The sequence below is a fragment of the Triticum dicoccoides genome, chromosome 1A (genome assembly GCF_002162155.2).
Source record: "Triticum dicoccoides isolate Atlit2015 ecotype Zavitan chromosome 1A, WEW_v2.0, whole genome shotgun sequence".
Taxonomy (NCBI): Eukaryota; Viridiplantae; Streptophyta; class Magnoliopsida; order Poales; family Poaceae; genus Triticum; species Triticum dicoccoides.
In genome coordinates, this window is record NC_041380.1 from 305293541 (window position 1) to 305311616 (window position 18076).

An 18076-nucleotide genomic window follows, 5' to 3' on the forward strand; every position below is an offset into this window, starting at 1 on the left:
CATGCAATCGATTTCTGCCAATTTGCAAGCAGGAGCTACATGCACCGGGCTGCCCTTTTTTTCAAGCAATCTTAATTTAAATACTGAATTTATTGCATTTAGTTAACATAAGCCGATAAAAATGGTTTCACATAAGCATATTGAATTTCAATTGGATCACCTCCAGCTAGGAAGCTACAGACCTACAACAGTTCCATTATAACATTATCTAAATCCAAAAAGAAAATGTAAGTGCCTGCGGAAAAGTAGGGAAAAGATAAGATAAGGCACTTACCTTCACCAATCGACAATGATACGTCAACTGAAACTAGTGGAAATGTAAGCCCAAGGGTATCGCACCAAATACCTTGTCCCCTAGATAGCTGGAGCCAGGATTTGATGGACCCTGTATCACACTATGGTAGTTCAATCATACAAGCAAGCTTCAAGTAATGAGAAGTATATATCAGAAGACTGTACATAAGCTTGATTTTGTTTCACATTTTCCTGTGACCAATCATAAAAGAATAAATTCATAATTAAAACAGGAGAATCTATTATGCTATTAATGAAGTAGAAGAGCAAATTTAATAATAAAAAAATCTTACCCGTCATTTTAACTTTGATCTGTACCTACAGCAATGATTTCTCTTCATGAAAAACTGATATACTACAGCCCCAGTAAGTAAAACAAATTCAGGAATAAACTGTGACTAGGACATAATTGACGAGTATCATTTTGTCCACAACTTTCAGCAACAGTATATCCAATAAAATAAGCTATAATAAAAAATACATAATATCCAAATTTGCACTATTGCCTAATGTTGAAATCCAACTACAAATGACATTATTTGGTAGAAGGATTAAAAAATATCAACACTGATGTATTTTTCAGCTCTTTATTGCTTGACAGAGCACAAGTTCCTCTCCAGCTTTGATACTGAGAGTCCATCCACAATCATTTATTTGAGCCTCAATTACACAGAGGCGTAGGATATGTGCGTGGCTGCCATGCTATTCAAGTAACTAGAGTGTTCTTGAATATTTCCTGATTTCGTATGAAATCGAGGTGATAGAAACCAGATTCCTGTTCAAAGAAGATCCACCTGGGATCATCTTCACACATTCTGAGAGTCTGTTGTAGTCATTAAGCAACTGAGCCATTGCTGCTTTTAGAATCGCCATACCAGACACAAAGTTACTGCAACAAGTTACAACTTCATTGTGCATGAGCTCTAGAGCAGTTCTCCACTTCACGGCGAAGTTCTTCACAACCAGCTCAACATCAGCAATTTTTGGGCACTCAGTGTAAGAAATTAGGTCTTCGGCTGCAAAAGTGATAGTCATTTTCTGCATATTCCCAATTTCCCATGAGTAACAAAAATAACATACTTCGGCAATATAGTTTTGTCCAACTTACAAATGTGGTTCTTCACAAATTTAATTAAATCGCCAAAATACTCCATGAGCAATTCATCCTGTAAACCAGCAAAGGTCAAGAAAGTCAAAAGCTATCCATGGGTGTAAATTCAGTCGATCCATTTCCATTTGAGAAAAGAGGCATTATAAATCTGCTGTCTTTATCTTGATAAGGAAACTAACGGCCTAACCATATTCATCTGCCATCTGCTAAGCTGGCGATTTTTTTTAATAATTTGGCATATGATATGCAATGATGATATGCAACCTTCTATAACATTGATCGGATCTTAGCGGACAGACCGATACATCAAAAGCAAAAGTCATGAAGACACTGAGATTAGTTCTATGCCATATTATGTGCATGACTTTTTGATGACACTATTAATTTGATTTTGCAGAATTTTATTTGAGTGTATCATAAAGGCTACAATCAGCCATTTAGTGATTGACACTGAAATCATGTCTAAATGAGATCCCACTGTAGTTCAGACTCCAGCCGGGTTCCACTGTAGTTCCCTAAAATCATGTCAAAATGAGATCCCACCAGAAGTCAAGAAATGCTCTAACATTTAATTTTACACCGCGGTTGGCATGGGGTGATAGGACATTTTACCACAAATGAAACCAGGTTACTTTCCAGCTTCTCTTCAAAATATCTCCGCAGTTCTTTTGCTTCTTCACCAGCTTCCTGACATAAATAGGCATGGTAAACCCCAATAGGCTGAAAGGAGCACAAGATGAATAGTTATTTGCATGAAAGCACAAACCTAACCTTCAGGATAGAGATGGCCATGTCACAATTATTCAAAAGAAACAGGTGTTGCAGTTTCTGAGTTGCAAACTTTTCGGCAAATCTAACAAGTAGATCATCAACAGCTAACCGCAACCGTTTCAAGCTCATATCAAGCTACATAAATGATATTAGATATACTATAAGAAAAACATTAAAACAAATCAGGGTATTTTACTGAACCAACAAAGCTATTGGGAGAAAAACAGACACTGGCAAGATGATATTGCTAAAGCAGGAACAGAAATGCTGCTTTCCCTTAAAGACTGTTACAGTATATGTGGATTGCACTAACCCTTTCCATCAGTTCGGACTTTTGGTTGCGTTGGCTAGTGCATGAAGCTTAACATGGTATCAGAGCTAAGGTCTTGAGTTCAAGTCCTGGTTTGTGCAATTTATCTAAAAATTGCCGATGCCCCCCTTTGTGTCCACGTATAGGCCTCTTGAGTCATACGTGAGTTTCGCGCACCGTCGCTCTCTTCCGGTTGCACGTGTTGACTTGTCTTCCCCGTCACACGTGAGAGGGGGTGTTACAGTATATGTGGATTGCACTAACCCTTTCCATCAGTTCGGACTTTTGGTTGCGTTGGCTAGTGCATGAAGCTTAACAAAGACGTCTTCCATGGTATAAATGATTTTATTGGAACGAAATGCATGTACTTAAGTACATCATATGCACCAACAATCATGAGAAGTCCATGAAATATATATTTTGAATGACGCTACTTAGTTAATCCAAAATTCAATAGAATGGGACACAGGTGCATGATTAAATAAGTGCAAATAGATGATCAGGGCCATTGACTACAAACATACTGTAGAATATAGATATAGCGCTTTCCAATAAAAATCAAAACATTTATTTGTTTAGAAACACAGCAGATTTGCATTCAAAAATGAAATAAGCTAATGCTAGCAGAATCTGATGCTGGCTATTTATGTAACTGAACTAACCTGACCATCTCCACATTCAGCATTAAGTTGAATAAGAGATGCTGTGAACTCCATGTAGCACCTTACAATGTGGTGTGGATGGGTCCCATCCACCCATAACATTTTCGCATCACATTGGTACAAGCTTTGAATATACATGTCAAACACTATCTTGAAACGTGGCCAGAGATAGATGAGAGCCTGAAGAGAAAAGGACGGGATGCAATTTATTAAGAACAGAGTTAACGGGGCATTCAGAATAAATTGATGCCTCATCACAAACCTTATCAAAATATGTATCTAGACAAGGAAGCCGCCTGTTGGACATAACCAGCTGAAATGACAAAATAAGGGGAAAACAATTTTTGTTATCTTATTTTGCAAACATTTGACGGAGGTATGACACAGTAGATTAACAGGCAAAATCTATTTCATTGAGAAGAACCAACCTGCAACATAAGCACCACTGATGTAGTTTTTAAAGCACCTAAATTTGTGCTATTATAGCTAGGATGTCTGTTGTTATTGTGTCTTACTTGAAACAACTACTTACCGAAAAAGGCTTTCACCCCGCTTTATATATAAAGCACCGATCAACAAGCACCCAGTACAAACGCACACCACCGCAACACACGCACACACCCAGGGCAGGATACATAGGTGCTGAGCGCAGCAACACCACCCCTAGCACTACCACCACGAAGAGATGAAGCTACGTATGACGAACCATGTGCTCCAAGGCGGCGCCTTCAGGAAGGGTACGACACCGGAGAGCCGCCACTGCCCGATCCAAGGATCAGAGTTTCCCCTGGTGCCGCATGACAGGCAATGAGAGCCGCGACGACGCCTTCAAGAAGGGAACAATCTTCGCCGCCGCCGGTCCGTCCAAAGATAGAACAGGTTTTCACCTCGGCCAACACTCACCGCCACCGAACGCCGCACCCCGGCAACCACGCCGCCCACACGGCCATGGTGACCGGGCAGCACCAAGGCACGGGCTCTGCCCAAGAGCACCGCGCTACCACCACCAGGGCCGCCGCCCCGGCATCCAAGATCTTGACACCACCTCACCCAAAACCCACCGCAACCCCAACGAAAGAGACGAGCGGAAGGTCCCACCTTTCGCACCCCTGGGCAGCCCCCGGCGCCAAGACTCAATAGGCTGGCCAGAACTGGCATCCACCGACCCGTCATGCTGCCCCGAGCGCGAGACGAGCTCCGTCCTGCTGCACCATGCACGAGACGAGCTCGATCCTGCAGCACCGGGCGCGAGACAAGCGGTGGACCGTAGCTGGGAGAGGACCAGCCCTTTGATGGGAGTAGCGCCCGGGCAATGAGGAGATGGGGCGAAGGCTGAGACGATCCGAACGTAGACGAGCCGACGCCGGAGAAGCCGGCCGCTGCCGCGGGCAGATCCGTCGTGCCACCATGAAGCCGCCACGACACCGGGAGGCCACCACCACCGCACCTCCCCACGCCGCCGCCCACAGCCGGAGCAACGGCCACGCCCGACCGCTACCCTACCCGCGTCACCCGGCGAGCTCCAAGCGCCGGAGCCGCCGAGCACGCACAATTGGGTGCCACGCGCCGTCGGCCGACCCCCAACGCCAGATCCGGCCAGCACACATCGCCACCACCGCCACCAACCACGCCGTTGTTACCTCCGTCGAACCGCACGGAGGTCCCAGCCGACCGCAGCCCAAGCCAACCGAAGCCGGCACCAAGGAGCAACAAAAGCCACCGCCAGATGCAGTTGGCCGCCGCCCCCGCCACCACCACGCCTCCCCTATCCCCACCAGCAGCAGGGAGGAGACGATCGTGGGCCTTGTTGCCCGCAGCCCCGGCCAGATCTGGACGCGGACGACCCCCGCGCCACCACCCAAAGGACGCCGCCCCGCAGCCACCGCGCGTCGACAAGGAGCTAGAGCGCCGCCACCCGCTGCCAAGCAGAGGAACGGCCGCCCCGCCCGCCCGCCACCGCGCCGCCAGGCCCCGCGGCAGCCTGACGCCCCCGCGCGCCGTTCGGACCCGCGTCCTGCGCCGCACGCGGCGAGAGGGAAGAGCGCCCCGCCGCCACCTATGTCGGCTGGGCTTTGCCCGGCAGCGCCGAGCGGCGGCGGCGGGGGAGGAAGACCGGAAGGGGAGGCCCGAGCTGCGGCGGCTAGGGTTTGCCCCCGAGGACCCGAGACTTCTTTTTTTTCTTCTTGCAGGTATTGTATATCAAATAACTACTTTCACTCTGGAGTATAGATCTACATTAAATTCTGAAGGATAGCAGAATAGTATACCTCGTTAAAAGTTAAATGTCTCAACTTTGACAAAAGTTGGTTTCATATCACCAAAGAAAGCAAAGTTCATATTCCTGGTAAGAACGATAATGTTGAAATTACTACCAGTTATGCATTTATTTATGAGTGTCTAGGTTGTACTTGAGTATTTTTTTTTCTTAGCCATGAGATCTCCATGATCCCCTATTAATTCCAGGTTTAACAGGAAAATTATGTGGATGGAAATTCATGTACTCTCAACTCTCAAGGTGAAAAAACACTCAAGTACCTATTAGCACCCTTTATTTACATATAATGCAATCGTCGATTTTTCTGTTATCTTTAGATTGAATAGTGTTGGGGGTTGTCTGGACTCCAGGTTTTGTGTTGACCAAATTTTCATATGTGAGGGCATTGCTTCGTGCTCCCACCAATGTCATCTAAGAATTGGGTGTCTGATAGTTGGTATGGAAAAACAAATGTAAGGGTTCTGTTATTTCTTTAATTGATTCCAAAGTGGTTCGCTTTAGCGAAAATAGTTCTGAACAAATAATGAAATATGGAAATGTGGATGTCGCCAGACATGCATCATCATTAAACCGAGTATACATGTGGCTTGCCTTGTGCTATTGGACGTATGTGATTGGTCAATTTATTTTGTTTACTCACTCCTTGTCCGTATTGTGCGGGAAGAAAAAACGGAGACATAAGTTCAGTTTTCCTCCCTAGCAAAGGGAAAATAGCAAATACCTTCCTACCTGGTGCTTTTTAGTTATGCAGATCATGAGCATCAGGCATATTGCATCATGACTATTTGCAAGAGTAAGCTTCATGTTTTCATCAATTACTGCAAAAGGTCCTGAAAATTACAAGGATAAAGAAGGTTGTGAGGTTTTGCAACATCATCTGAAGCATATGCCTTATGAATTATGATGCTCCACATTAAATTTGGGCTGTTAGCAATAGGCGGCTAAATAGTAACTCATGTGGCTCCTGTGATAGAAGCATCGACTTCCACCGGTGATGTGCAGATTGGCACACCGGCACCGGCTCAGATCCGCCGAGGTGGACATCAGAATAAGAGGAGCAGCTAAAGGTGTATTCACGGAAGCGAGCGTCGGCTAAGATCTGTACTGTGCCAAGGTGGACAGGAAAGCAAGAGGAGTAGCTAAAGGTGTATTCACAAAAGCGAGGTGAGGGTGTTGCACATCAGGGGAGCAACTAGATCAGCCACAGGAGTCAGTGGCCTTAAGGAGAACTACTCAAGCAACAACAGGGATACCAGAGAAGAGGTATGGATTTGATGTCAGTGATATTTGAAATTATGTTTCCTATGAAGCATTATCTCCAGCCCACAAAGCATTTGTTGCTTCTCTTTAGTCTGTGTCAATTCGGACTAACTGGAATAAGGTAAAGGAGGACTCAAAGTGGCGGGTGGAAGAGCTAGAGGCTTTGTGTAAGAACAAGACATGGGTACTAACACCCCTTCCAGCAGGAAAGAAGGCAGTCAGCTGCAAGTGGGTATACACTGTGAAGCAGAATGCAGAAGGAAAGGTTGAAAGGTACAAAGCAAGGCTTGTGGTGAGGGGATGTAGACAGACATACGGCACTGACTACGATGAGACCTTTGCTCTAGTAGCAAAGATGAACACTGTGAGGATTCTGATCTCTTGTGCAGCAAATTTCGAGTGGCCTTTACACCAACTCGATGTGAAGAATGCCTTCTTTCATGGGGACTTGCAGGAGGAGGTATACATGGAGATTCCACCTGGGTTCTCGATTCCTGAGACTGTTGGCAAGTTATGCAGGCTAAAGAAAGCTCTTTACGAACTGAAGCAGTCTCCAGGTGCTTGGTTTGATAAGTTTAGACGGGTTGTGTGTGACATGGGGTATGGACACTCTAAAGGGAAAATGACCATCCTTGCAGTTTATGTTGATGATATCATTATCACCGGCGAAGATGACATAGAGATAACAAGGTTAAAGGGGTGTCTGAGTAAGGCATTTAAAGTTAAAGATCTTGGTCGACTCAAGTACTTCCTTGGTATAGAAGTGGCAAGGTCTAGAAAAGGAATAGGTCTTTCTCAAAGAAAGTATAATCTGGGCCTCCTCTGTGATGTTGGCATGTTGGGTTATCAAGCTGCTTCAACCACAATTGATCAAAACCATAAATTGACTGCCCAATCAGGTGATCTGGTGGATAAAGAAAAATATCAGCGATTGGTGGGAAGATTGTTATACTTGTGTCATACACGACCAGACATTGCATTTGCAATAAGTGTTGTGAACAGATATATGCATGAACCTAGAAGTGAACATCTCGAGGCAGCATATAGAATCCTGAGATACTTGAAGGGTTCTCCTGGGAAAAGACTGATATACAAGAGTCATGGACATCTAGTGTTTTTGTAGGAGGAAATCTAGTGTCTTGGAGAAGCAAGAAACAACCTGTTGTTTCCAAATCAACTGCAGAGGCTGAATAAAGAGCCATGTCTCAGGGATTGAGTAAGTTGTTATGGACAATAAATCTATTAGAAGAGTTGATGATATTGAAGACCAGTTGTATGAATGTATGGTGCGACAACAACTCGGCAATTAACATAGCAAGCAACCCAGTTCAACATGATAGAACCAAACATGTGGAGATTGACAGATTCTTTATCAAAGAAAAACTAGATGCTGGGATTACCAAGACAAGAGTATGTGAGTTCACAACAACAAATTGCAGATTACTTGACTAAAGGACTGGGAACTAGAAAATCCAGTTCAGCGTGTGACAAGATGGGAATGACATATATCTATCCCTTCTTGAGGAGGGGTGTTGTAAGTGTGGCCCATCCTGTTGGCCCATGTGGCCCAGGCCCATCCGTGACTGACCTAAAGGGGATGTGTTCATCCCTGTTATCCCCGAGCGCTGCAATACGAGAGAAAGCATATGCTGCTGCTGGTACGTCTCTCTCTCATCCCTACATATAGTAACCATTGTGTGTTGCAAAGGTATTTACAGGATGTTCAATATTGGCATAAACATATATAATTGGCATAAACTGTTATGACCGGCATATTAGGGGCTTAGCCCAGTTAATTGTGGCCCAGCTTATCTTATCATTATTAGGGGCTTAGCCCAATTATCTTATTAGGAGGATTACATAAACTCGTGTAAGGACCCGTTTTGGGATTAAGTAAGAAGCAATCATATTTGCTCGGCTTCCTTAGGGAGCCGGGAGACCTAACCCTAGCCGCCGCCCCTGCTCTCTCTCTCTCTCGCGCGCGCGCGCGCGCAACGACGGCGCCCCAGTGCCAGCGACCACGCCTTCCTCCACGCCATCCCTCCTTCCACCCCTACAACCTGAGACCACGCCCTGGTAGGGATCCGGTTCCTACCAATTTGGTATCAGATAGCTTCGGTGCGATCATGTCCTTGCCGCCGCCCACCCCTACCCTACCGCGACGACCGCTCTGATGGCCACCACGGCCAGCGCCCCGCTCATGCCGGTGCCGGTTACCTCCGTCGCGCCCGTTCCCGTCGTCTTCACCCCGGAGGAGATGACGGCTGCCATCTGGGATCTCACCCAGGCGGTCACGGGCATCTACACGTTCCTCGCGAGATCCTATGGGCCGCAGCCGCCTGTGCCCTTCGCCACCGCCCCGCCGCCGCAGCAGCCGCCATCCTCGGCGACCCCCGTCGCCGCCGCCATGCAACAGCTGTCGTGGCAGCCGCCACCAGCGACGAACCCCAGCGCCTCCACCATACAACGGGGGCAACAGCTGCAGCCGCCGCCACCGGCGACCGTGGCCCTGGGCATCCCGATGATGGGCCCGGGGGTGCCCATCCACCAGGTCCGGTTTCCCCCGTCGCTGTCTCCGTTACCGGCCTGGCTCGCTGGGTCCCTTGAGCCGGTCTACACGACGGCCTCGGTCGGGCTGCATGTGCTGCCCCTCCGGCGACGCACCCGGCCATGCAGTTTGGCAGGTCCTCGGGCTCCGCCGAGCCCTTTGCCAGCGTCGATGGGCCCCTGTTCCAGGGCGGCACCCTGAGGCCCGCCTACTCGGCCCCGTCATCCTCGCTGCTCCGTGCTGACGAGGCGCACCCGCCCGTCGTCCACGTCCAGACGCCACTGAGATTCTCCAAGATGGAGTTCACGACCTATGACGGCACCGTCGACCCCTTGAATTGGCTCAACCAATGCGACCAATTTTTCAGGGGACAACGCACGCTCGCGTCCGACCGCACCTGGATCGCCTTGTATCATCTCCGAGGAGCCACGCGGACGTGGTACTACGCCCTCGAACAAGACAAGGGCGGCATGCCACCATGGGAGCGCTTCCGCGATTTGTGCCTCTTGCGCTTCGGTCCGCCTATACACGGGAGCCGTCTGGCGGAGCTTGGGCGTCTTCCGTTCCTCACCTCGGTGCAAGACTTCGCCAACCGCTTCCAGGCACTAGCGTGCCACGCCCCTGGCGTTTCGGCTCGTAGCGGGCTGAGCTCTTCGTCGGCGACCTACCAGACCACATCCGCGTGGACGTGGAGATGCGCGGGCCATAGGACCTCCAAACGGCCATGTACTACGCCCGCGCGTTCGAGCGTCGCGCGGTGCCCATCCAGCAGGCGCCACCACCCCGGGCCGCTGGGCCGCCACCCTGGCCGGAAGTTCCTGCGCAGGGTCAGCCTGCCCAGGCTTCCGCGGCGCCCCTCGACGCGGCTGCGGCACGCTCGTTCCGCCGGCTCACCCCGGCCGAGCAACTCGAGCGTCGCCGCCAAGGGTTGTGCTTCAACTGCGACGAGCCCTACGTACCGGGCCACGTCTGCCCACGACTCTTCTACCGGACGCAGAGGTGTTTGGCAACCGTTGATCTTCCCCGCCTTCCAGCTCAAGGACGAGCTGTTTGTGCAGGCGGGGAGAGATGTTATGACCGGCATATTAGGGGCTTAGCCCAGTTAGTTGTGGCCCAGTTTATCTTATCATTATTAGGGGCCTAGCCCAATTATCTTATTAGGAAGATTATATGAACTCGTGTAAGGACCCGTTTTGGGATTAAGCAAGAAGCAATCATATTTGCTCGGCTTCCTTAGGGAGCCGGGAGACCTAACCCTAGTCGCCGCCCCTGCTCTCTCTCTCTCTCACGCGCGCGCGCGCACGCAACAACGGCGCCCCAGCGCCGGCGACCACGCCATCCCTCTTTCCACCCCTACAGACCTGAGACCACGCCCTGGTAGGGATCCGGTTCCTACCATAAACATTTATAGCCACTAAAAAGAGGAAACATGAGGCAAATAAGTAAAAAAGAAAACAAAAGACTGCACCTTCAAAAACTTGATAAAACATCGACTCTTCGCGAAAGAATGCTTTGATAAAAATATACCTGAAAATTTTGTTTTACAGGAACCATCAGCACCATTACTGTGCTCAGATTAAATAGATGGATATTCACGTACTCAGAGCTAGCAGTGTCCATCAGAAGCTTTTGTAGGCTCCTAAAAATAACCTCATATGGGTATTTCAAGGAATTAGCTTCAGATATACAAGGTACCAAGCCAGGCTGGTCAATCTCCTGCAAAGTGAGGTAACAATATGGCCATGAATCTGCTGCAAATACAAAACAAATGTGCAATTCTGAATACTCAACTACACCCTCTGTTCCTAAATATAAGATGGTTTGGCAGTTCAATTTAAACTGCTAAAACGTCTTATATTGAGAAACAGGGGTAGTAGTTAACAATAATTATGTATGTACCTTCAAAATGTTTGATCGTTCACCTAAAGAAAACATGAAACGATGATTTCTCAGTTGCTCTCTCCCCCTTGGTATAAGGTCTAGGACATTGGCGTCATATCCAATCACATCAGTGGATACACCAATATCTAGCTTCAAACTCTCCAATGATTCTAAGTACACACGAAAATCTTCACTCAGCACCTATTGGAGGGGGGTGGGGGGAGGGGGCAAGGTAATTAGCATGTATGGCCAAATCAAAAAAGAATAAGCTAAGTTAAAATTTTAAGCAACATATACAGCACAGTAGCTGATATAGCACAATTCTGGTGACAGATCACCATAGATTCCACAAAGCAAGACAACAAAACACACCATGAAGCTTCCATAGATAGCAATTGTCAAAATATTCACATACCATATTATGAAATCATGATCGTGCTTTTATGAGTGAGCAATGAACATCAAATGGTGGTCTATAATTTAAGAACCAAGAATCTTATTAGGTCCAATGTGTAATGTGGGCACAGTTGCATCTATACTCTGACCATGGCGAACAAGATAAGAGACCATACAAGCAGACATATCATCATTGCACTATGTGAGTTCAGGTGGCTATTTAGAAGGAACAATGTATCGACATCACAGCAGATAGTCATTGTATTAGTAGTTACGTGACAATGTAATTTAGATGTCTGAAAAGGACAATTCGATTGACACCACATAGAGAAAAAAGGTAAGAGGCAAGTCAAGGACAAGGAAAGGATGAGAGGAATTGATGAATGTTGATGCCAAATGAAAGGAAGCATGGTCCATATTGCCAGAGTCGCAACTACATGTAGTTCTGAGCATGCAAATTTCCATCTGAATGTTGATATTTCACTAAATTAAAATCCATTCATCAAAAGACAGACAATCAAAAGCAATCGGAGCCTCAGCCTACTGCCATCTATTTCCACCAGAATTCCAACCATGAGGCCTGTCATATTTCATCACCAGCCAAAAGTCATATGTTCAACATGTATGTTGATCTCCCAGTACCTAATAGCTCAGGCATGACACAAGTGATAAGTCTTGAAAACTCTCTTCATACTCCTCAGCCAATCATGTAGTCATGGACAGACATGGAACATATTTTCTCTCAAAAAAGAGTGGAAATAATTTCACACAGATTTACCTTGTTCATTTTATCAACATATGCTGCACAGACATCATTATATGTCTCGATTCCATGTTCTTTAAGAAAGAGAACAAGATACCTGAGAGAACCATGCAAGCAATAATCAGCTCCTGTAGGAAATTATCAGAATGCTTACGGTATCTTGCATATGCAACAGTGACATGACTAATTGAAATAAAGCAAATGATGATGTCATGTTGTCTTGTTTTGTTCATTCGTGCAACGACAGGACTAAAGAAGCTAAATTAACTGAAAAAATATACTCCTTCCGTCCGGAATTACTTGTCGCAGACATGGATGTATCTAGACATATTTTTAGTTCTAGATACATCCATTTCTATCCATTTTTGCAACAAGTAATTCGGGATGGAGGGAGTATATCACAGAAAATAATGCTTCCAACTTCTAAATTTTATGAACTTCATCGTAGCAAGTGGCTGTTTATTCTGTGTTTCTTGTTGTCTTTAGCAACCTCAAATGATTTTCCTTACCCCTATCCACTTAGTTCAAAAATCAAGCATGAACTGACTTTAAGAAAAACAAAAATGCATACAGCTTTCAGGCACATATAGTCTAACGTGAATGAGAAGAGTATAGGTACGATTCTTCATACAACCAGGAACATAAGATCTAATACCATGAAGATAACTATTGGGTAGAGAAGACAGAACGGCTAGATATTCCATAGACATTTAATTTTCCACCATGTATACCTATACTTCTGAAGCAAATTTTGTTGAAGTATCTGGATATTAGTTCCAGGCTTTCTCATGGAAGAGAATATCCCAATGACATAGGCGGACACCTGACAAAGTAAATAGTGGTAAATAAATGGTAAGCATCACACCAGTAGTAAATATTTTACAGTAATCAACAGAGGCAAGCAAAATGTAAGAACACAAACAGATTTCTGTTAGCTTGAAAACCAGGGCATAAAGCAATCGTTAATCTATATGAGTGCATTCTTAGGTAACCTTTGATAGTGCCTTTTTCCGAAGCCTTTCCAGTTCTTGCTTAATATCTTTCAGAGCTTTTGATGCATTAAGCAGTGGATCAACTTGAGCAAATCTCAACTTTTTGCTCAACATGTTTAGGCTTTTGATATAATCATCATTTACCTGCCAAAAGGAACTGGAATAGCAAGTCATTGAACTTATTATATTCGTGCATCAGCAAATATGTGATTTAGGAAAGCAAAAGGAGAATGATGTTTCTTTGAAAAAGAGAAACATCTTAAATTCCATTTATTGGGTGGCTTGCTGGTTCCAGTATGCTACTAGATCCATGATGTTTTCTTTGAAAAGGAAAAACATCTGATGGTCTATGTTGTTTTCTTTGGAAAAGGGCCAACACCACATCTATAGAAAGCTTAAACAGCGTCGTACAGATGTTCAACAAAACTTTTAGTGCGTAAAGAAAGCATTGGAATTGCCAACTTAGGCACAGTTTGTGGTTGCTCAAATATGATGTGATGAATTTATTTATAATCTACTGTAGAAGAATAGGAACGGAAGCAGGAAAGGGTGGTTAGCCAACCAATACAACAACAATGAAGCCTTTAGTCCCAAACAAGTTGGGGTAGGCTAGAGGTGAAACCCATAAGATCTCGCGACCAACTCATGGTTCTGGCACATGGATAGCAAGCTTCCACGCACCCTTGTCCATAGCTAGTTCTTTGGTGATACTCCAGCCCTTCAGATCTCTCTTTACGGACTCGTCCCATGTCAAATTCGGTCTACCCCGACCTCTCTTGACATTACCCGCACGCTTTACCGTTTAAATAGCCAACTTTTCCTACTTTTGTGCCTATTTTTCTACAGCAGATTATAGAGTAAGTTCAGCGCAACACAGTTCAGCTGCCACAATCGAACCTTAAAATACAACTACTACACAGAAAACCAGGTAATGTTGGCCAACAATTACGAAAAGGCTGCAACTAAAAAGCATTAACCAAAACATACATAAGAACTCCTGCTAATTCCTTCAAAAGGATACCAGCATACCAGGGTTCAATTTTGTAATGAAAATATGTGCATATCGGAAGGCAGCTTGAGGACAATCTGCGTGTCCAGGAGGGGTGCAATGTTGTTCATGTATTGGACGAGGATAGCAGCATCAGCAGATTGGATAGGTTGTGTTTGAGCTACAGAGCCAAGTTGGACACTCAGGGAGAATCAGGAAATAACAGGATTCGGATAGTCCAGAAATACTAAGAAAGAGTGTACCAGGTGGTAGGGAAAGATATATTTAGGGAGCACAGTTATACTAGGAAAGATCTAATGAATTGGGTCGTGTGTAGGAAATGTCAAGACCAAAGCATCCAGCATATGAGAATGATCATATTCTTTTGACGCAAGCAGTAAGAAACAAATCTCTGTACACTATCATTTGATCCTCTAGTTCACTTATCCCAACATATGACTACGTAACCACCACCACCCCCACCCCCCCTTCAACCATGCTGTCTAGCCGTCTTCACTGCGGTAAGAAACAATGTATGTTTGTGGATCCACGAGACCACAACTTTCTTTCTGCACAGCTTGGCATTCATTACTCATCTAAACGGGACAAAATAGATGAGCAAACAACAACAATAAAGCCTTTAGTCTCAAATAAGTTGGGGTAAGCTAGAGCTGACACCCATAAGAATCTCGCAACCAACTCATGGTTCTGGCACATTGGATAGCAAGCTTCCACGCATCCCTGTCCATGGCTAGTTCTTTGGTGATACTCCGTCCTTCGGATTCTTCACAGACTCCTCCCATGTCAAGTTCAGTCTACCCCGGCCTCTCTTGACATTATCTGACGCTTTAGCCGTCCGCTATGCACTGGAGCTTCTGGAGGCCTGCGTTGAATATGCCCAATCCATCTCAAACGATGTTGGACAAGCTTCTCTTCAATCGGTGCTACCCCGACTCTATCACGTATATCATCATTCCGGACCCAGTCCTTCCTTGTGTGGCCACACATCCATCTCAACATGCGCATTTCCGCCACACCTAACTATTGAACATGTCGCCTTTTAGTCGGCAAACACTCGCCGCCATACAACATTGCGGGCCGAATCGCCGTCCTGTACCTGCCGTCTAGCTTTTGTGGCACTCTCTTGTCATAGAGAACGCCAGAAGCTTAGCGCCACTTCATCCATCCGGCTTTGATTTGATGGTTCACATCTTCAGCGATATCCCCATCCTTCTGCAACATCGACACCAAATACCGAAAGGTGCCCTTCTGAGGCACCACCTGCACATCAAGGCTAACCTCCTTGTGCCTAGTAGTACTGAAACCGCACCTCATGTACTCGGTTTTACTTCTACTAAGTCTAAAACCTTTCAATTCCATATGAGCAAACCAAAACAAAAATCCATATGAATATCAATAATTTGATTGAAACTGAGAACAGGATAAGAATAAGATATACTGGATCGTCCTAACTATTGAAGATGATAGTGATGGCCTAGTGGGGTGGTGCTGAACTGAGCATTTAGAAAAAACCATTTTTAGTGCACTTCACCCTTGAACAATCATGTCTAACTAAAACGACAAATATTAGACAGCACATTAACATACAGAGTAAATGGTACAGCAACTGTTTATCACATGCACTGATGCACACATATACTCTCATCTACATGTGCTGATGTGCATGAAGAAAAAATATTGAAGTCACTGGCTCATAGCTACTAAAACCGTCAAGACTTGCAGTGTGGAACAAAAGAATTCAAAAGTAACCTATCATACTGGAAAACCCCCGCATCAAATTGCAGAGTTGTTGTTAGATGCTTACCTCTCCATCAATTATAGCATTCACCAAACCAGGAGGAGCGACAATTTCTTCGACAAATGCTGCAAGCTTTGTCTCAGCCAACTGTACAGCATAAGCTCCCGTATCAGCCCATTAATATTTACTGAACCACTAAAGTAAACATTATGAGTGCATCAAGTATGCTACTGCTGCCAATTAATATTTTACCATTCAATTTTGTATCACGCCAAAACTAAACTTCCGTGTAACTCTTGTTACTCGTAAAGTATTTTGTTAAAGTGAAGAATTTCTGTACCTATATGAGATTATCGCGCAGTCTCAGGAAAAGCCTAACAGGATTGTCCTTACCTTCCGGTTCTTCAGCCTCACACCCAAGTCCAAGGATTTCTCGTGGAGACTTCTAAGTTCCGAGCTTAAAGAACCAATGTGAACCTGTCATGCAACAAGACGTAATTTCAATAATATGATTATGGTCACAAGCTGGTTGTGTGGGAAGCTGGGAGCTAATGTTGGACATCTATTTGCAAATTGTATCACAAAACTAAAAGTTTTAGGGAGCACACACTTCCCCGTCAGGTATGGCCACCCAAGCCTCACCAACCCTCTCCATTTCAGGTCTACTTTGTTGATGCAAGGATTCCTCCCCCTCCAAACGCTGTTGCAAGCCAACACCTGTGGTGAGGGCAAGGATGTCGGTGTTAAGCTTCATGCACTAGCCAACGCAACCAAAAGTCCAAACTGATGGAAAGGGCTAGGCAATCCACATATACACTTCGACACCCCCTCTCACGTGTGACGTGGAAAGTCAACACGTGGATAGACTCAGAGGTATGGCTCAAGAGGCCTATACGTGGACATAGTGATAGAGGGGGCAGCAGCAATTTTTTGGATAAACTGCGAAAGCCAGGACTTGAACTCAAGATAGGCCCTGATACCAAGTTAAGCTTCATGCACTAGCCAACGCAACCAAAAGTCCGAACTGATGGAAAGGGCTAGGCAATCCACATATACACTTCAACAGTCAGATCAGGGGCAGTGCTGACAGATGGCAACAGTTATTGTGTGATACTCGCCTTGCCTAGCGCTGCCTCACTAGTACCACATCCATAACAAGCACTCTCACTTTCTCAGGCTTTCAAACTTCAGTGCTCTGTGAGCTTACGATGGTTATGATCTAATTGATCAGCTAGTAGTATGGCAATGACAACCCATTTGTCCTGCATTGTCCGGTCAAGTACCAACCCAAAGCCAGGTTAACAGGATTCCCCAGATAGTCTTCTTCCACTAGTGATTGCTCGTTCTGAGCTCAGCGATCTCTGCTCCCAACTCCAGAGGAACTGAAAGAGTGGCAACTAGATGGCAAAGAGTGCATGACAGCCGGTAAGCCTCGTATAATGGCAAAGGACCATGAAAGAATGAACTTCTCAGATCCCACAAATATGGTAGGCGACGGCAACCACAACCATTTGCTGCAATATATAAGTGGGATTGATGGCAAGAAGGTTCATTAGAATGGGCAATCATATGCCTAACACTGGATTAGCGAGTTCTAGATGCACTCCCTCCCCTTGGACCTCCTCTTTCTCTATCATTGTTTTCCCTTTCCTCTCTTTACCATGAGGCATTGAATGAGTGGCAACCAGACCGCAGAAGGCTTGGTTGTAAGTCGCGCAGCGTGGCAAGGCCACCGACCAGCAATCTAAAAGGCATGACGGACAATGATAACCACGGTTGTTGAGCATCAACCAATATACTGAGCCAATGTATTGCCAATCAGAAAGTACCCACCATGTGACAGCATGGGTTAAAAGCATCATGAATCATGGGCAGAAAAATGAATCCGAGACTGCATTGAGAGATATTCATATTGTACTATGCATTCTTCTCTATCTCTCATATTTCTTCATTTGTAACCCCCCCACCCCCCCCCCACCCCACCCATGCACACACACACTCAATCCTGGTAGTACTGAATTGCAACGCTGGGCCTGCCCCACCTAAGCAACATAGAGTTCAGGTGG

The 18076-nt window shown here is 45.7% G+C and overlaps 1 protein-coding gene across 1 annotated transcript in view; it reads right to left on the reverse strand.

Moving 5' to 3' along the window:
* Positions 1–678: 678 nt before the first annotated feature.
* LOC119269925 (vacuolar protein sorting-associated protein 52 A-like) overlaps positions 679–18076 on the reverse strand; it is a 21990-nt gene continuing 4592 nt past the window's right edge. The window contains exons 6-20 of the mRNA XM_037551865.1: positions 16404–16487; positions 16077–16157; positions 13264–13407; positions 13003–13094; positions 12287–12368; positions 11131–11313; positions 10832–10947; positions 10700–10758; positions 6153–6253; positions 3411–3461; positions 3149–3328; positions 2177–2311; positions 2018–2092; positions 1403–1460; positions 679–1310 (exon numbers count right to left, since the gene is read on the reverse strand). Of these exons, the coding sequence (XP_037407762.1) occupies positions 1009–1310; positions 1403–1460; positions 2018–2092; positions 2177–2311; positions 3149–3328; positions 3411–3461; positions 6153–6253; positions 10700–10758; positions 10832–10947; positions 11131–11313; positions 12287–12368; positions 13003–13094; positions 13264–13407; positions 16077–16157; positions 16404–16487 (1743 nt within the window). The 3' untranslated portion in view covers positions 679–1008. The remainder of the gene's footprint in view (positions 1311–1402; positions 1461–2017; positions 2093–2176; positions 2312–3148; positions 3329–3410; positions 3462–6152; positions 6254–10699; positions 10759–10831; positions 10948–11130; positions 11314–12286; positions 12369–13002; positions 13095–13263; positions 13408–16076; positions 16158–16403; positions 16488–18076) is intronic.